The 19025-nt window shown below is 56.1% G+C and overlaps 3 protein-coding genes across 7 annotated transcripts; 1 reads left to right on the plus strand and 2 right to left on the minus strand.

Annotated features, from left to right (window-relative positions):
- Positions 1-3: 3 nt before the first annotated feature.
- On the minus strand, positions 4-6078 carry IZUMO1 (izumo sperm-egg fusion 1). Of its 5 annotated transcripts, XM_025368222.1 has the most exons (10): positions 5588-6076; positions 4790-5097; positions 4373-4447; positions 3604-3690; positions 3328-3348; positions 2573-2653; positions 1325-1425; positions 905-1058; positions 417-594; positions 7-144 (listed from the first exon to the last, which is right to left on the minus strand). In XM_025368222.1, the coding sequence occupies exons 2-10, from the start codon at positions 5022-5024 to the stop codon at positions 24-26; spliced, it is 1053 nt and encodes a 350-aa protein (XP_025224007.1). In that variant the 5' UTR covers positions 5025-5097; positions 5588-6076; the 3' UTR covers positions 7-23. The 5 variants fall into 5 exon arrangements, with proteins under 5 accessions (XP_025224008.1, XP_025224009.1, XP_025224005.1 ...); XM_025368223.1 differs by having other exon boundaries at positions 4-144; positions 4645-6078; XM_025368224.1 differs by lacking the exon at positions 4790-5097 and having other exon boundaries at positions 4-144; positions 5893-6076.
- Positions 6079-9236: 3158 nt separating this feature from the next.
- Positions 9237-14954, minus strand: FUT1 (fucosyltransferase 1 (H blood group)). Its single transcript, XM_025368176.1, has 4 exons — positions 14890-14954; positions 12511-12738; positions 11676-12308; positions 9237-10447 (listed from the first exon to the last, which is right to left on the minus strand). The coding sequence occupies exon 4, from the start codon at positions 10443-10445 to the stop codon at positions 9345-9347; it is 1101 nt and encodes a 366-aa protein (XP_025223961.1). The 5' UTR covers positions 10446-10447; positions 11676-12308; positions 12511-12738; positions 14890-14954; the 3' UTR covers positions 9237-9344.
- Positions 14955-15820: 866 nt separating this feature from the next.
- FGF21 (fibroblast growth factor 21) lies at positions 15821-18476 on the plus strand. The gene is made up of 3 exons (XM_025369154.1): positions 15821-16055; positions 17123-17226; positions 18186-18476. The coding sequence occupies exons 1-3, from the start codon at positions 15821-15823 to the stop codon at positions 18474-18476; spliced, it is 630 nt and encodes a 209-aa protein (XP_025224939.1).
- Positions 18477-19025: the final 549 nt, after the last annotated feature.

Raw genomic sequence — 19025 nt, forward strand, 5'->3', positions numbered from 1 at the left:
TGCTTTGACAACAAGATAGATCTTTATTGGTGCCTCGAATCTGTGTCTTTTTCTTTTGGGACCTGGGGTTGCTCGACCACTCCACTGCCAAGGCCAAACAGTGAGGACTTGATGAAATCGATCACCTTCCTTCGACAAAATATCCTAGGGGTGGGAGTGGGGTGCAGATCATGGAACCGGGTTGGGTAGTAATTGTGTGGGGGACACCCCTCCCAACCACCCCCTGTGTGACTTTATTCTAGCAATTATCTAAGCCTCGCCCTTCGAAGTCCTCCTATGCAAGCCCTCCGCACTCCATCCCCAGGAAAGTCCTGCTCTCAGTCCTCAGTAGCCCCCAGCCCAGCTTCTGCGTTGGGTTCCTGGAAGCCCCGCCCCTTACTCCAAGCCTAGCCAGCCTTCTTCAACGGGTTGCTCACGCAAAGGTAATGCCGGTTATCAGTGCTAGGGAGCCCCAGATCAGCAGCCCCAGAAGGCGGCCTTTCAGCATTTTCTCGGGCTTCAGAGGCTGGAGGGTATTGGACGACTCCGTGGTCGCCTCCCCCGGGGTTACGATATTTGGGGACGGTTTTTCCTCGTCGACCCTTTTGGGTAACACTGTTAGAGAAAGTGTAAAGAGCAGTTCTGGCAGGGCGTGGAGTTCCTGCCCTGGCAAAGGCAAGCCCGTCCCGGTAGCCTGCCATCCCAGAGATAATCACGCCTTCAACAGTGTAAAGCCTGAACACACCCAAGGGAACGCCTGTCCGCGGGGTCAGAGGCCACGCCCCCGGCGGGAAGCCACACCCCCTGCCCCGAAACCACACCCAACAGGAAGTCACGCCCCCATCGCCGAGGCCACGCCCCCGCCGCGGACCCCACCTTTCCTGGGCCCTGAATCCTACACTTCTCTCAACCCCACGGCACTGACCTGTGACGCGAAAATTGATGACCGTGGCTGGGCTGGAATTCACAGAGCCCAGCTCGCAGCGGTAGCTGCCTGCATCCTCTGGACCCACCATGGACTTGGTCAGGGTGGGCTCTTTCCCCTTGGACACCAAGGTCTCCGTATTGTTCCCCCAAACCTAGACCCAAGCTCAAGGGGTCACTGAGGCCTGAGGAATTCAGGGGTTGGGGGAGTACCGGGTTGAGAAGATCACAGGGCCTCAGTGTGGGAGGTGGGTGTCCAGGGTGTCACTGGTCGGGGCACGGGGTCCCCAGAGGTCAGTAGAGACCACACCTAATAGACCACCCGCCTGGGTCATGAGAATCGTGGGTGCAGGCCCACAGATCCAGTACACAAGTATTGTAGTCTAGGGAGTTCAAGGGTTACAGAAGTTGAGGCCCTCACCCTGTAAAAGCTGTAATCAGTGAGGCCTTCAGAAGCCTGATGCCAGTTTAACTCACAGTCCAGGATCATATCTTCCATTTGAGGAACCTCCACATTGCGCTCTGGGGGTGGAGGAAGACCATGGGACACTCTTTCACGGTTCTGTTTGTTTGTTTGTTTTTGAGATGGAATCTTGCTCTGTCGCCCAGGCTGGAGTACAGTGGCCTGATCTCCGCTCACTGCAACCTCTGCTTCCCGGGTTCAAGCGATTCTCTTGCCTAAGCCTCCTGAGTATCTGGGACTACAGGCACACGCCACCACGCCCGGCTAAGTTTTGTATTTTTAGTAGAGACGGGTTTTCACCATTTTGGCTAGGCTGGTCTCGAACTCCTAACCTCAGGCGATCTGTCTGCCTCAGCCTCCCAAAGTGCTGGGATTACAGGCGTGAGCCACTGCACCCAGCCTCCTTCAGGGTTCTTTACCCTCCCCTAATCCTTTTACATTTGTTGTAACCCCGTCTTTTCTCTTCTTTTCTTTCTCGCTCGCTCTTTTTTTTTTTTTTTTAGACGAAGTCTCATTCTGTCACCCAGGCTGGAGTGCAGTGGCACCATCTTGGCTCACTGCAACCTTCACCTCCCAAGTTCAAGCAATTCTCTGCCTCAGCCTCCTGAGTAGCTGGGATTACAGGTGCCCACCACCATGTCTGACTACTTTTTTTGTATTTTTAGTACCAAAACGATGGTTTCACCATCTTGGCCAGGTTGGTCTTGAACTCCTGACCTCGTGATTCACCTGCCTCGGCCTCCCAAAGTGCTGGGATTACAGGTGTGAGCCAGCTCGCACGCCTCTTTTTTTTTTTTTTTTTTTTTGACAAGGTCTCACTCTTTTGCCCGGGCTGGAGTGCAGTGGTATGATCGTAGCTCACTGCAGTCTCCAACTCCTGGGTCCAGGCAATCCTCCTGCCTCAGCCTTCCAAGTATCTAGGACTACAGGCACACACCACCACACCTGGCTGATTTTTAAATTTTTCTGTAGAGATGGGGGTCTCGCTATGTTGCCCAGGCTGGCCTCAAACTCCTGGCTTCCCGATCCTCCCGTCTCAGCCTCTCAAAGTGCTGGGATTATAAGTATGAGCCACTGTACCCAGCCTAAACCCTGCCTTTTCTTGTCTACTGCCCCCACACCCTCGTCTAAGCTCTCTCTAGTCTGTCTCTCCTATCGCCCCACCCCACCTGCACCAATTCCTCCTGCTGAGTACAGTTCTCTCACCCCCGCAATCGTAGGACTTTCGACAAGCGTGAACCTCCTTTTTGCAGTTCTTGCACCAGATCAGAGTTTGCAACATCACACCTGGAGGAGCAGAGTCAAGGCTTGTATTTGCCCACTAAGGGGCATGGCTAAAAGGAGAGGTCAGAGCCAAGGGGTGGGGCCAGGTCATCTACGACATTCCTAGATGGTCAGAGGAAGGGACAGGACCAGGACGCAGGTGGGTAGGAAGTGGACTCCAACAAGGCTCAGTAAAGAGTGTAAGCAAAGGCCGGGCGTGGTGGCTTACTCCTGTAATCCCAGCACTTTGGGAGGCCGAGGTGGGCAGATCACAAGGTCAGGAGTTCAAGACCAGCCTGACCAATATGGTGAAACCCTGTCTCTACTAAAAATACAAAAATTAGCTGGGTGTGGTGGCCTGTAATCCCAGCTACCCAGGGAGGCTGAGGCAGGAGAATAGTTTGAACCTGGGAGGCGGAGGTTGCAGTGAGCCGTGATCGCACCACTGCACTCCAGCCTGGGCGACAGGGTGAGACTGTCTTTAAAAAAAAAAAAAAAAAAAAAAAAAGAAGGAGTGTAAGTAGAATATGACCTGCTCCCCAGGAAATCCAAGGTGGAAAAAGAATACTGGAGACCCAGGAACCTCTCCAAGGCGGAGAATGACAAAACTACCAGGATCCAAAAAGGCGAGTGGGGAAGCTGACTATGTAGAGGGCAGGATGAGGAATAGAGGGTTAACTTCTGTAATCCGGACTCACCACATTTGTTGGGACAATAAGCTGTGTCAAAAGAGAAAAAAAGAGAGAGAAAGAGATGACAGAGTCAGATTTCTAAATGAAAGATGATGGAAGAGGGGGTTTGGGGAAGAGCTGGGCTTTGGGCTCTTGGGTTTGAGGGAGAAAAGACTTGGGTCTGAAGGAGGAGGCAGTTGGAGAAGCTGAGGAACTGGGCTTGGAGAAGTAAGGGGCTGGAGACAGGGACTCTTGGATAGTGGAAAGAGGAGCTGGGGGACACAGACTCCCATTTTCTCTCACCCTCTTTTTGGAATCGAGCAACATAGGTGGCAAAGGTTTCCTTTTGCAAGTGCAACATCCAAAATAGCTCCTTCACGAAGAGATCACCTGGGAAGACACAGGAACCCCCAGTCCCACGTGTGAGGTGCTGGAAGTTTACTTCTGCCTGCAGAGCTGGCAGTCTACTTCCTGGCCTTCTCAGGAAAGGGCACTAAAATTGACCGTCTAACATAATGCCAGCCGCTAGGCTAAGCCATGCATATTTTGGGGGATGGGGGAGGGTCTTACTCTGCCACCCAGGCTGGAGTGCAGTGGTGCAATCATGGCTCACTGCAGCCTCAACCTCCTGGACTCAAGCAATCCTCCGGTCTCAACCCCCCAGGTAGCTAGGACTACAGGCACACACCACCATGCCCAGGTTATATATATGTGTATATATATATTGTATTTTTTGTAGAGACAAGGTTTCACCATGTTGGCCAGGCTGGTCTTGAACTACTGAGCTCAAGCAATCTGTCTGCCTCAGCCTCCCAAAGTACCGGGATTATAGGCATGAGCTACCCACGCCCAGCCAGCAATACACATTTAAACTGAACAACTGAGGGAGCATTTTAGAGCCAAGGGAGCTTCAAAGTCCTTTGCGCAAGGCCATACAGCTAGGAAGTGGCAGAGCAGGCATTTGAACCTAGGCAGTGTGGCCCCACAGCCTAGTATCTGACCAAGAGACCAGGCAGCACTAATGCTGGCTTCCCTGAGAGATTCTGGACCCCTACTCCCTTGGGGCATTTACCTTTTACATCACTGTCTGTGATGCGTTTCAGATCCTTCAGCAAACTCCAGGACCCCTTTTGCAGTGTGGCCTCGTCTGTCAGGGGAGATACAACCCCAGATTCCAGCCTTACTGTCTCATTGGCGCGCCTAATCTTAGAAACTACAATACCCATGAGGCCACTGGGCAAGGATAGGCCTGGTTAAGGACTCAGTCGCCCGTTGCCTTCTGGGAGTTGTAGTTTTATTACGTAAAATCGCCGGATAAGGATAGGGAAAACAGTATGTACCAGCCCCAGGGAACTTCAGAATCTGCATCTCAGCCTTCTCCATTCCCGAATCCCGGAGACCTTGCTGTCAGCCTCTTCCTCCCCCTAGGTCTTATCTCCTTCCTTCCCTTTCCCAGGACCCAGGGGTCCGTGGTCCCCCCTGCCCTCACCAACGACCCCCATATAGGTATCCTCATTAAGCGACAGTTCCTGGAAATCCTTCACAGCTTTCTCTACCCTTTCCATCAGGGCTTTGTGATGCTTCGCGTCCAGATGGCCAGGCAGATAATCTTTCTCCAGGGACTTTAGCGCCAGCACGACAGACGGGTCACATATAACACACTCCTCGGCAGGAAGCAAGCAACCGGCCAGCGCCGCACACAGGAGGGTAAACTGTGGCCCCATTGCAGCCGGCGCGCACAGTTCCCGAAGACCGTTAGGAAGGCTGCTCTCACCCCAAACCGAGAGCAGGAGAACGCTAAACGGAGAAAAGCCAAAATCCATCTTAAGAAATCCCACTGGGCTCCCTACCCATGGGGTCCCCAAACCGCGAAAAGAGGATCTTCAGGAAATCTCCAAATAAAGAGGACCTATGTCGTTCATCAAATGCCTCCGAAGTGTGAAACTGAGCCCCAACCCAGGGGACCCCAAATTTAGGGTTCTCACTGCATCCCAATTGAGAGATCAGAAAAACCGTTAAACAGGAAGCATTCGTAAGTCCCCAAACTCAGGACCTGGAATCTCCCAACCCCATGCGCCCCTTCCCCAAATCCCAAACTATGGAATTTTCCAAGTCCCCAGATTGACGTGATCCTGAACTCCAACCTTTAAGCGCAACCCTGAGGCACTCCCCCCCCCAGCCCCCAAAAACCTGTTGAACCTCAAGCTGAAGATTCAAAGCCCAAACCAATAAATCATCTAACACAGACCCAACCACGATATTGTCAAACTCGGAAGTCCTTCAAAACCAAAACACATTCCGAATTCCTAAACCTGGGGTCCGTACTAAGACTTAAGCAAGACTCCATGCGGTCCTCCAGACCCAGGGGGCCCTTGTTCACCCTTCCCCAAAACTAACGGGCTCCCAATTTGCGGGGCGCACCCTTCTGCTTAGAAAAAGGAGCCCCGGTGCATCCTGAACAGTGATGCACCCTAAAGAGCCGCTCCCCGACCTTGATTCCTGACTTGTGGCTTCTAACACTGGGGTTCGTTGAGGAGCCCGGTCCAGGTTCTGAGGGCTTTTAAAGAAGAATCCGGGGTCATGACCACCTACGCTAATTTTTCCCAGGGCTAAAATCAAGGATTTTGTTGGGGACGAGGGTAAGGTTGGTTGCGTGAAATCGAGAGCTTTTCGATGGGGGTCCGAGTCACGGAGGATCCCCTCTCCTCAGGGAACTCCTGCAACCACCCGCTGCGAGCTTCTCACGTAGGGGCCCGAATTCCCTTATACATATTCCTTGGGCGTTCCTTGGCCCCACCCAGAAACCCAACTCTGTCTGATTGGACTGCAACAAAGGGAGGCCCCGCCTATCGCTCCATGACGTCACAGAGGCTGCCGCCTTTTTGGACTAGAACTTTCCCTGCATCTACCGAAGAGGAAGGCTCCTGACTGCTCTGGCTTCCAGAGTCAAGGACCGGACTCTAGCGTTCAGCTTTCTCCCCTCTCCTTGCCCCAGGACCCAGGCTTTGGGCTAGATCCGGCCCCCCAAGCCGCTGCCGCCCCTACCGCGGTCCTTGGAAACGGCTGTCGAGCTACGAAGTGGACGTTTTAGCCATAAGACTACAATTCCCAAAATGTCCTGGGGCCTCTTTCTCTGTAGCTGATTAGCGCTGCCAACCCCATAGCTTTCCGGGAAATGTAGTTCAATGATAATCCGCTCCCTCCTCCGCCTCTTCTCCCCACGCGGAGGTCCCAGCGGGAGGAGAGGACTGGGGGCCAATACTGAGGGTCCAGAAGAGAGCAACTGGGGGCTCAGACGTTTGGGTCCTGGAAGGTCTGTCTCTCCTGTGTGACTGAAACAGGAAACCAGAAAAACAGGGACCACAACTCTTACAAGTCCAGCAACAAGGAGCTGTCAGATCTAAGTAGGGACAGTACTCCCAATCACGAGTAATAAAAATCCTCAGGGCCGGGCGCGGTGGCTCACGCCTGTAATTCCAGCACTTTGAGAGGCCAGGTGGGCGGATTGCCTGCGGTCAGGAGTTCGAGACCAGCCTGGCTAACATGGTGAAAACCCCTCTCTACTAAAAATACAAAAATTAGCTGGACATGGTGGCACACGTCTGTAGTCCCAGCTACTCGGGAGGCTGAGGCAGGAGAATCACTTGAACCCGAGAGGTGGAGGTTGCAGTGAGCCGAGATCACACCACTGCACTCCAGCTTGGGTGACTCGGTCTTCAAAAAAAAAAAAAAAAAAAAAAAGGTCTTCAGAAGTACCCACCTTTCCTCCACTCCCTTACACACACACAAACACACACACACACACACACACACATACACACACGGCAGCTCTGACTCCAAAAAAGCTGCAGAGACAGAGGTTGGTGCTGTAGACTTTTAATTCATACCTCCTGCTCTCTTACCTGCGGCAGCTGAGTTGGGAACAGTGCTGTAACTGTAACAATTGTACTGTAAGTGTAACTCCCTGATAAGCTTGGAGGCATGGGATCCTGGATGAGTAGATAGGGGATGTGATCAGAGTTGACTAAGTTTAAGATTTCTTCTTTCACCCTCCAAAAAAAAGCAAGGGACTCCTGAGATCTCCAGAATCCTGTCCACCTTGGCCAGACCTCGTGCTCCTGCCTGGATTTGAGGCTGGGTCCAGTGTCTGCATGCCTTTAGATCCTTTTATCTCAGACCTGCCCAAAGCCAGATGTAATGGTTCTGGGTGTTCAGGGGCAGACAATGGTTAGCAATGAGCACAGTGCTTGCCAGCTTGTCACAAAAACAGAGGGTGTGTTTATGCCTCCACACTTCCAGAAAACAGATCCCAGACCCCCAGCGGCCCACCTGCAGAGAAAGACCATCTTCCTTCATTGTGAGAGGAAACCTGAACTCAGACCCAATATATGCAGCTCTGGCAGTTTATGAGCTTAAAAAAAAGTGTCCCTGGATCCCTGGAAAGTTCTGCTCCAGAAGCTGCACCATTTTAGCAGTGATCCCTCACCCCACTTTCACGTTTTAGCCTGTCTGCTCAAAACAAACAAAAAAAAGTCTTTGAGGGGCTGGAGGGCTGGCTGGACGGAGTCCTGCTCTGCTCACCAACTACCCCAGCTTCTCCAGAGACTGTGAACAGAGCAAGACGCTGGCCAACTAGAGATGGTTTGTTTTCCATCTCAATTTTTCCAGCAATGGTGGGGCACTTGTTAGATGCTACAATTAGGTTGTACATTCATTAGATTCTTCACTTGGCCAGGTGTGCTGGTTCACGTCTGTAATCCCAGCATTCTGGGAGGCCAAGGTGGGAGGATTGCTTGAGCCCAGGAGTTCAAGAACAGCCTGGGCAATATCACAAGACCTTGTCTCTACAAAAATTTTAAAAAATTATCCGGGCTGGGCATGGTGGCTCACGCCTGTAATGCCAGCACTGTGGGAGGCCGAGGCGGGCAGATCACGAGGTCAGGAGATTAAGACCATCCTGGCTAACACGGTGAAACCCCATCTCTACTAAAAATACAAACAAAAATTAGCTGGGTGTGGTGGCAGTCGCCTGTAGTCCCAGCTACTCCGGAGGCGGAGGCAGAATGGCATGAACTCGGGAGGCGGAGCTTGCAGTGAGCTGAGATCGTGCCACTGCACTCTGGCCTGGGCTACAGAGAGACTCCGTCTCAAAAAATATATATAAATAAATAAATAAAAAATAAAATTATCCAGGCCGGGCACTGTGGCTCACGCCAGTAATGCCAGCACTTTGGGAGGCCAAGGCAGGTGGATCACAAGGTCAAGAGATCAAGACCATCCTGGCCAACATAAAAATACAAAAATTAGCTGGGCATGATGGCATGTGCCTGTAGTCCCAGCTACTCAGGAGGCTGAGGCAGGAGATTCGCTTGAACCCAGGAGGCGGAGGTTGCAGTGAGCCAAGATCACGCCACTGCACTCCAGCCTGGGCAACAGGGCGAGACCCAACAGGGCGAGGCCACTCCAGCCTGGGCAACAGGGCGAGAAAACAAAAACTAAAAAGATTATTCACCTTAGTTATGTGGATTTCCAGAACCCCATCCTGTCTCTAAGGGCCCTGCAGGGTTCTTTACAGGCATCAAATCTGGCCCTCTCTAGAAGAAGTCTCCCTCTAGAATCACTCCAGAAACACAGAAGGGGGCTTGGCGAATGTTTGCTCTGGACCAATCATATTTTCCTTCAGTCTTTGGAGGACCCAAGGGAGAAGTAACCCCTCTTCTAGAATAGACCAGAGGGAGAGTTCCCTATTCCTGGGGGCAGCCATCTGGAAGTACTGTAGATATGGGCTGGGAAGAGCAGTTGGGCACTGTGGCTTCTAGAACTGCCTGCCAGCCATCAGGAAAAGATGTTTTGCTAGTTCTAGAATGTTCGGACAGTTCCAGAAAGGTCCCCCTTCTCTCCAACTCTCCCGACTAGAATCGCTCTGGAAACGGGCACCCATTTGCTTCAGGAACACCACAGACTTCTCCAGAAGATGCCAGGCCTAGAGCCATGTACTGCTGGCTCTAGAAAGATCAGGCTATTTCAGAAAATCTCCCCGGCTCTCAAGGCTCAGCCAATGTCCAGAGTGGAGACAAGTCTGCATTAATGCCCACCCACTCGGGCAGGAAGGCAGCCTCTGGCTTAAAGATCTTCAGGAACTCAGAGTCTGGCAGGGTGAAGTTGGCCAGGTAGACAGTGTCTCCGCCAGCCAGGTAGGCAGCCCAGAAGCCGAAGGTGCCAATGGTCATAATGGTGTGGTTGCACTGTGTGAGCAGGGCGAAGTCTTTCCACGGTGTAGCCTCCTGTCCATCGCCAGCAAACGTCACGTCGCCCTGGGAGGTGTCGATGTTTTCTTTACACCACTCCATGCCGTTGCTGGTAACCACAAAAACGGGGGCTTCGTGCCGTGCCCGGAACCAGTCCATGGCCTGCCGGAGGTAGGCGCTGTCGCCCACCACACCCTTCCAGCGCTGAGGCATAACCTGCAGATAGTCCCCACGGCGCACGTGGACGCCCACAAAGGTGCGCGGGCGGTCCCCCGTGCGGCCCAGGCGGAGCTGACCCAGCACACTCTGCGCCTCTTCCCGAAGGTGGTCGTGCAGGGTGAACTCCCTGCGGATCTGTTCCCGTAGATGGTGGAAGAAAGTCCAAGAGCAGGGGAAGCCAGAGAGCTTCAGGAAAGGATCCCTCAAGTCCGCATACTCCTCCGACATCCAGTCGTGAAGCTGCAGCTCCCGCCACGGTGTGCGGCTGTCCACTTCTGGGGCCAGCACGGGCAGGGTGATGCGGAATACCGGCGCCAGGGCGGCATGCATGGCAGGCAGGATGAAGGCCCGGCGGCCATTGAGCTGGGCCAGAGCCAGCAGCGTGGCATACTGTCCCATCTGATTACCAAACCGACCATCGGGATAGATAGTCCAGGTGCCGGAGAGGGAGGTAGAGTTCTGGGGACAGGAAGAGGAGGTGTTGGGGCCCACCGGGGTACCTGGCAGGCAGAAGATGGCCACGGGGGGTGTCACCAGGCGGCGATCTGGACACAGGATCGACAGGCCTAGGCCATGTGGAAAGCTATCTTGGTGGATATGGAGGAAGAAGGAGAGCGCAGAGAGGACACAGACTAGCAGGAAGGCCAGGCAGAGCTGACGACGGCTCAGGGGCCACATGGCTGCAGGGGAGGAAAGGTGAATTAGCAAATACACAGAGACTAGGGAGGGGAGGCAGAGGAGGGATGTGGGGGAAGGGAGGTGCCTGGGGTGCAGCACTCCTTAGTCCCAGGGAAAGAGGAAGTCACAGGTTTAGACTCCTGGAGCTGAGGTAGGGAGCGCCGGAGTCCTAGGTTTGAGGGATGAGAGCCTTGGAATTTCGGGGCATGGGGATTGGAAGACAAGTGGTTTTCAAGATAGCCATGATTTGGCTATCTTGAAAACCACTTGAAATTACAGGTGGCTCACACCTGTAATTTCAGCATATTGAGAGGCTGAGATGGGAAGATTCCTTGAGCCTAGGAGTTCAAGATAAGCCTGGGCAACAGAGCAAGACTCCCCTTTTACAAAAAAAAAAAAATTTAAATTAGCTTGGCATGGGCTGGGAGCGGTGGCTCACACCTGTAATTCCGGCACTTTGGGACACCAAGGCGGGCGGATCACCTGAGGTCCGGAGTGGGAGACCAGACTGACCAACATGGAGAAACCCTGTCTCTACTTAAAATACAAAAGTAGCCAGGCGTGGTGGCGTATGTCTGTAATCCCAGCTACTAGGGAGGCTGAGGCATGAGAATCGCTTGAACCCGGGAGGCGGGGGTTGTGGTGAGCCGAGATCGTGCCATTACACTCGAGCCTGGGCAACAAGAGTGAAATTCCGTCCCCCCACCAAAAAAAAAAATTAGCTTGGCATGGCGGCACGTGTCTGTGGTTTCAGCTACACCGGATGCTAAGGCGGGAGGACCCCCGGAGCTCACAATGAGCCGCGATAGCACCACTGACTGCACTCCAGCTTGGGCGACAGAGAGGGACCCTCTCAAAAAAAAAAAAAAAAAAGCAAAACAGACAGCCATGGTCCAGGTTCCTGCACCTTTCCTGCAGGAATCTCGAGTCTCCCCTCCTGTAAGGTCCGCTGATACTGGACTCTTCTATCAGCCTGTTTCTCGGGAGTGGCTGTCTGTGAGGAACAAAATCCACCACAGAGGTGGTGATGGGAAGCGATAGTCGAAGTAAAACAAGAGAGGCTGGAGGGTCAGGAGCGGAAGAAGCATCTTGGTTCCTGGAGAAGTAATGGCTGGGGAGGCGGCGGAGAGTCTTAGGGCCTTAGAAAGACCTGGAGAAGAGGTTGGGGGTGCACCTCCTGGCTCTGAAGGAGTTGTTGCTGGGTCCCAGGCACCGGCAGTCCCCACTTACCCGAGCTGCTTGCAGGTGGCAGATCCACAGTCCGCTTTGCGTGGCCGGAGCGCGCCCTCTACAAAGGCAGGCCACATCCGGCCGCCCCTGGAACGCCAGGCGTCCGGCTCTTCGGCCTCGCAGCCCTCCCCTCCGCGCAGCCTGTCCGGACTGGCAGCGAGGGCTTGGGGAGGGGAGGAAGGAGGGGGCGCGGCCGGGAGTTTCTCAGCGTCCGCCTTCCCGGGCTGGGCAGATGGCTGGAAGGTGGAGGCCCGCCCCTCACTTGGCGCCGAGCCCCAGCGCCCCGGGCTAGGGCGATGGCCCCTGGACCCACCGCTCCCCAGATCGGGGATGTGGGGGACCGCGCCCTGCCCCTCCGCCCCGGCATTGACCTCCGTGAAGGCTTCACCCGGGGCAGCCTACCTGGCTTGCGAGCAGCCGCAGCATCATTGCGTGGACCCGGAGACGGAGCTCCCAGTTGCAATGCTCGAGCCGGGAGGTCCAATCCGCCGCCCTCTCCCTTCTGGTGCCAGGGCTTAGAGTCGGCCCCCGGCACCTGGGTGCGTCGAGCCTGGCCACGCCCCAGCGGCTGGGCAGGGCCCCCGCACCTGGTCCGGGCGAGTGGAGCGATCGTCCGCCCCCGGCCGCATCCTCCTGGGGAATGGAGAACCTGTTTGCCAGGCTGCCGCGGGAGCGCGCGAGGGCCTCCAGCCTGCAGGTGCCCCCCGCGCCCACCAGGGTCTCCGATCTCCCACCCACCCAACCCGCCGTCCACACTCAAATTCCAGAATCCCAGCTCCTAGTCACTCCTTTTGGGGAATTCTAGGGTCCCGTGCTAAACTGCTACTTTCCAGACCTGCATTGCACCGAGGCAACCATTCCAATGCTGGAGACCGGAGTGGAACAGGATCTGTTTCCCATGCCGTCAGCGGGGGCCGTGGCTGCGGGCGCCAGAAACAAAGGCCCGCTTGTCACCTAATGAAAGCATTTTCTCTGGTCCAAGGCCCACCTCCAGCATCGCCAACCCCAAGCAGAGCGGCTGATGTAGGGTCCAGCCTTACGGGGCTTTGAGGGTGTTCTTCCCCTGTGCGGAGACGAGAGATTGTAAGAAATAAAGACACAAGACAAAGAGATAGAAAACAGTTGGGCCCGGGGGACCGCTACCACCAAGACGCAGAGAGCGGTAGTGGCCCTGAATGGCTGGGCGCGCTGGTATTTGTTGCATACAAGACAAGGGGGCAGAGTAAGGAGAGTGAGTCCTCCAGGTGATTGATAAGGTCACCGAGTCACGTGATCACGGGACAGGGGCTCTTCCCTTTTAGGTAGCTGAGGCAGAGAGGGAAGGCAGCATCAGCGTTTTCTTTTATGCACTTATAAGAAAGATCAAAGACTTTAAGATTTTCATGATTTCTTCTACTGCTATCTACTACGAACTTCAAAGAGGAACCAGGAGTACAGGAGGAACATGAAAGCAGACAAGGAGCATGACCACTGAAGCACAGCACCACAGGGAGACGTTTAAACCTCTGGATGACTGCGGGCAGGCCCGGATAATATCCAGCCTTCCACAAGGAGCTGGTGGAGCAGAGCGTTCCCTGACTCCTCCAAGGAAAGGAGACTCCCTTTCACGGTCTGCTAAGTAACGGGGGTTCTTCCCAGACACTGGCCTTACCGCTTGATCAAGGAGCCCTTAAGCAGCCCTTATGCCGGCCTGACAGAAGGCTCACTTCTTGCCTTCTAGGTCACTTCTCACAATGTCCCTTCAGCACCTGACCCTATGCCCGCCGGTTATTTCTTGGTTATATTAATAATACAACAAAGAGTAATGGTAAAAGCTAATGATTAATAATGTTTACACTAATGATTGATAATGTCATGATCATCTCTATATCTAATTTGTATAATGACTATTCTTATTCTATTTTCTTTATTATATGGAAACAGTTTGTGCCTTCAGTCTCTTGCCTTGGCACCTGGGTAATCCTCCACCCACAGACTGACCCTCACATTCAAGATACATAGATGTCAAGGACTCAGCAGTTTGACTTGATTCCCAGAAGTTTAACCATCATCTAGGATCCAGGCTCAGGACTCCCAGCACCCAGACCCTTCCAGTCACATCCAGCAGTCCAGACCCCCAGCCCCTCCTCCCTCAGACCCAGGAGCCCAGGTTCCCCAGCCCATCCTCCCTCAGATCCAGGAGTCCAGGCTCCAGTCCCTCTTTCCTCAGACCCAGGAGTCCAGGCCCGCAGCCTCCCCTCCCTCAGACCCAGGAGTCCAGGCCCCCAGCCCCTCCTCCCTCAGACCCAGGAGTCCAGGCCCCCAGCCCCTCCTCCCTCAGACCCAGGAGTCCAGGCCCCCAGCCCCTCCTCCCTCAGACCCAGGAGTCCAGGCCCCCAGCCCCTCCTCCCTCAGACCCAGGAGTCCAGGCCCCCAGCCCCTCCTCCCTCAGACCCAGGAGTCCAGGCCCCCAGCCCCTCCTCCCTCAGACCCAGGAGTCCAGGTTCTCCAGGCCCTCCTCCCTCAGATCCATGAGTCCAGACCCCCAGCCCTCCTCCCTCAGACCCAGAAGTCTAAACTCCCAGGCCCTCCTCCCTCAGACCCAGGAGTCCAGGTTCTCCAGGCCCTCCTCCCTCAGATCCATGAGTCCAGACCCCCAGCCCTCCTCCCTCAGACCCAGAAGTCTAAAACCCCAGCCCTCCTCCCTCAGACCCAGGAGTCCAGATCCCCAGCCCCTCCTCCCTTAGATCCAGGAGTCCCGGCTCTAGTCCCTTTCCTCAGACCCAGGAGTCCAGACCCCCAGCCCTTCCTCCCTCAGACCCAGGAGTCCAGGCCCCCAGCCCCTCCTCCCTCAGACCCAGGAGTCCAGGCCCCCAGCCTCTCCTCCCTCAGACCTAGGAGTCCAGGCTCCCAGCCTCTCCTCCCTCAGACCCACGAGTCCAGACCCACAGGCCCTCCTCCCTCAGACCCAGGAGTCCAGACCCCCAGCCCCTCCTCCCTCAGACCCAGGAGCCCAGGCCCCCAACCCTCCCCCCTCAGACCCAGAACTCTAAACTCCTAGGCCCTCCTCCCTCAGACCCAGGAGTGAAAGCCCCCAGCCCTCCGCCCTCAGACCCAGGAGTCCAGGCCCCCAGCCCTCCTCCCTCAGACTCAGGAGTCCAGACCCCCAGCCCTCCTCCCTCAGACGTAGAAGTCCTAATCTTGTACCCTTAGGGGCTCCAGGAAATTAGCCAACCTGTCTTCCCTGTGGGTGCCCACTCCAGAGCGTGGCTTGGCTGCCAACTCCAGTCAGGGACTCTCAGCCACCCCTCCCCCCAGGTTATTTTATGAGCACCTGCCTGGGCCTGGGATGGCTTCTCTGGTGAAAGAAACACCAGGATTGCATCAGGGAGGAGGAGGCTGGGATGGCCAGAATCTGAGCATCTGAGCAGGGACAGATGAGGTTGAGGTTGGCCCACGGCCAGGTGAGAGGCTTCCACGGCAGGACACCTATGTCTTCGCTGTGGTCGCTTCTTTCACACAGCAATTGCCGCCTCACTGAGGATCAAGGAACCTCAGTGTCAGATCACGCCCTCCCCCCAAACTTAGAAATTCAGATGGGGCGCAGAAATTTCTCTTGTTCTGCATAAATGTGATCTACATAAATGTTCCAAGAGGTGTTTTTTCCAGGAGCCCAGCACCCCTCCTCCCTCCAACTCAGGGACTTGAGACCCCAGATCCTTCCCTCTGAGACTCAGGAATCTGGGCCCCCAGCCCCCTTCACCTGGGTCCCAGCTAACCCAATCCTCCTCTCCCTGGTCCCCTAGACCCAGGAGTCCGGCCCCCCATTGAAAGGACCCCCAGGTTACATCATCCGTTCAGGCTGCCCTTGCCACGATGGAATTCTGTGGCTCCTGCCAAGTGGGTCAAATGCCATGGGTCAGGCGCAGGGAGGGTGATTGGGCGGGACTGTCTGGGTATAAATTCTGGAGCTTCTGCATCTATCCCAAAACACAGGAGTGCTCTGTCTGCTGAAGATCCAGCCGAAGGAGGACGCAGGCACTCAGGCCACCTGAGCAGCGATCTGTGAATCTGCTCACCTGGACAGCCGGAATCTGGCACAGATTCTAAACCACTAGCTTCTCCAAGCTCACACCCCGGAGATCACCTGAGGACCTGAGCCATTGATGGACTCGGACGAGACCGGGTTCGAGCACTCAGGACTGTGGGTTCCTGTGCTGGCTGGTCTTCTGCTGGGAGCCTGCCAGGCACACCCCATCCCTGACTCCAGTCCTCTCCTGCAATTCGGGGGCCAAGTCCGGCAACGGTACCTCTACACAGACGATGCCCAGCAGACAGAAGCCCACCTGGAGATCAGGGAGGATGGGACAGTGGGGGGCGCTGCTCACCAGAGCCCCGAAAGTGAGTGTGGGCCAGAGCCTGGGTCTGAAGGAGGAGGGGCTGTGGGTCTGGACTCCTGGGTCTGAGGGAGGAGGAGGGGCCTGGACTCCTGGGTCTGAGGGAGGAGGGGCTGGGGGTCTGGACTCCTGGGTCTGAGGGAGGAGGCGCTGGGGCCTGGACTCCTGAGTCTGAGGGAGGAGGGGCTGGGGGTCTGGACTCCTGGGTCTGAGGGAGGAGGGGCTGGGGCCTGGAGTCCTGGGTCTGAGGGAGGAGGGGCTGGGGGCCTGGACTCCTGGGTCTGAGGGAGGAGGGGCTGGGGGTCTGGACTCCTGGGTCTGAGGGAGGGGGCGCTGGGGTCCTGGACTCCTCGGTCTGAGGGAGCGGGGGCTGGGGATCTGGAACCCTGGATCTGAAGGAGGAGGGGCTGGGGTCTGGGTCTGAAGGAGGAGGGGCTGGGGTCTGGGTCTGAGGGAGCAGGGGCTTGGGGCCTGGACTCCTGGGTCTGAGGGAGGAGGGGCTGGGGGTCTGGACTCCTGGGTCTGAGGGAGGGGGCGCTGGGGTCCTGGACTCCTCGGTCTGAGGGAGCGGGGGCTGGGGATCTGGAACCCTGGATCTGAAGGAGGAGGGGCTGGGGTCTGGGTCTGAAGGAGGAGGGGCTGGGGTCTGGGTCTGAGGGAGCAGGGGCTGGGGACCTGGACTCCTGGGTCTGAGGGAGGAGGGGGCTGGGGGTCTGGAATCTTGGGTCTGAGAAATTACGGGCTGGAGGCCTGGACTCCTGGGTCTCAGGGAGGAGGGGCTGGGGTCTGGAATCTTGAGTCTGAGGGAGCAGGGGCTGGGGACCTGGACTCCTGGATCTGAGGGAGGAGGGGGCTTCAGCCTGGACTCCTCCTGGGTCTGTGGGAGGAGGGGTCTGGGGGTCTGGACTCCTGGGTCTGAGGGAGGAAGGGGCTTTGGCCTGGACTCCTCCTGGATCTGAGGGAGGAGGGGGGGCTGCGGGCTTGGACTCCCAGGGCTGGGACAGAGCCGGGTGGTGGGACAGAGACAGGTGGGAGGGATCCTCTAAGCACCTTCTTGCTTTCTCCCCTTAGGTCTCCTGCAGCTGAAAGCCTTGAAGCCAGGAGTTATTCAAATCTTGGGAGTCAAGACATCCAGATTCCTGTGCCAGAAGCCAGATGGGGCCCTGTATGGATCGGTGAGTTTCCCGGACCCTCCTCACCACCCACCGTGCTCCTCCTATCTGTCGTCCTCATAGCCCGGGGTCTTGCTCATCCCCCTCCCTGGAGCCAGACTTGATTCTATTCGCTCTGCACACCCCCAACTGCAACCTTTGGAGGTTGAAGTTGTTGACATCAATGTTTGCAAGATGAGGAAACTGAGGCCCAGGCCGAGGCACCACTGACCTCAATCATGTGATGTGTGGATGCTGGAGTGGCCTGAGACTCGGGTTATTGGGAGTCTCGTGACTCAGTAACCCCTGCACCTGCCCACACGGCCCCTGAGTGCATGGCTCATGCTGGGCACGGGGACACTCAGGGAAGCCATGGCCACTAAAGTGACCAGGACCTTGAGTGCTAGGGAGACCCCCGCCTGGCCTTAGAGAGCATTGACAGCTCCTCCGAGGGCTGGAATGTTCTCTGTGAAGTCTGAACTGGAAGGCCTGGGGTCAAAATGAAAACTGCCTTCGCTGTTCTGTTTCCTAGAGGAGAGACTGGGTCCTGGACCCCTGGGTCTGAGGGAGGAGGGGCTCGGGCCTGGACTCCTGGGTCTGAGGGAGGAGGCGCTGCGGGCCTGGACTCCTGGGTCTGAGGGAGGAGGGGCTGGGGGTCTGGACCCCTGGGTCTGAGGGAGGAGGGGCTGGGGGTCTGGACCCCTGGGTCTGAGGGAGGAGGGACTGGGGGTCTGGACCCCTGGGTCTGAGGGAGGAGGCGCTGGGGGTCTGGACTCCTGGGTCTGAGGGAGGAGGTGCTGGGGGTCTGGACCCCTGGGTCTGAGGGAGGAGGGACAGGGGTCTGGACTCCTGGATCTGAGGGAGGAGGTGCTGAGGGCCTGGACTCCTGAGTCTGAGGGAGGCAGGGCTGGGGCCTGGATCCTGGGTCCTACAGCAGGAAAACATAGAGGGACCCTGTCTCTGATCCTGTTTTTATCCCCTAGCTCCACTTTGACCCTGAGGCCTGCAGCTTCCGGGAGCTGCTTCTTGAGAACGGATACAATGTTTACCAGTCCGAGGCCCACGGCCTCCCACTGCACCTGCCGGGAAACAAGTCCCCACACCGGGACCCTGCATTCCGAGGACCAGCTCGCTTCCTGCCACTACCAGGCCTGCCCCCCGCACCCCCAGAGCCGCCAGGAATCCTCGCCCCCCAGCCCCCCGATGTGGGCTCCTCGGACCCTCTGAGCATGGTGGGACCTTCCCAGGCCCGAAGCCCTAGCTACGCTTCCTGAAGCCAAAGGCTGTTTACTATGACATCTCCTCTTTATTTATTAGGTTATTTATCTTATTTATTTTTTTATTTTTCTTACTTGAGATAATAAAGAGTTTGAGAGGAGGATGAGAATGAGCCTGTGTGAGTGTCTCAGGGAAGACATGGGATCTGTTTCGTCTCCCTTGCCCCGTACAATCCCCTTTACACTTCCCCTCATGTGGTCCTAGGGTCCTGGCTTCCCACTGGGCCTCTTCTTCTCCTCTCTTCTCTTTTCTTCTCTTCTCTTTTTTTTTTGAGATGGAGTCTCGCTCTGTCACCCAGGCTGGAGTGCAGTGGCGTGATCTTGGCTCACTGCAAACTCCGCCTCCCGGGTTCAAGCGATTCTCCTGCCTCTGCCTCCTGAGTAGCTGGAGTTACAGTCGTGTGCCACCACGCCCAGCTAATTTTGTAATTTTAGTAGAGATGGGGTTTCACCATGTTGGCCAGGATGGTCTCCATCTCTTGATCTCGTGACCTGCCTGCCTTGGTCTCCCAAAGTGCTGGGATTACAGGCTTGAGCCACTGTGCC

Source organism: Theropithecus gelada, chromosome 19, assembly GCF_003255815.1.
Source record: "Theropithecus gelada isolate Dixy chromosome 19, Tgel_1.0, whole genome shotgun sequence".
Taxonomy (NCBI): Eukaryota; Metazoa; Chordata; class Mammalia; order Primates; family Cercopithecidae; genus Theropithecus; species Theropithecus gelada.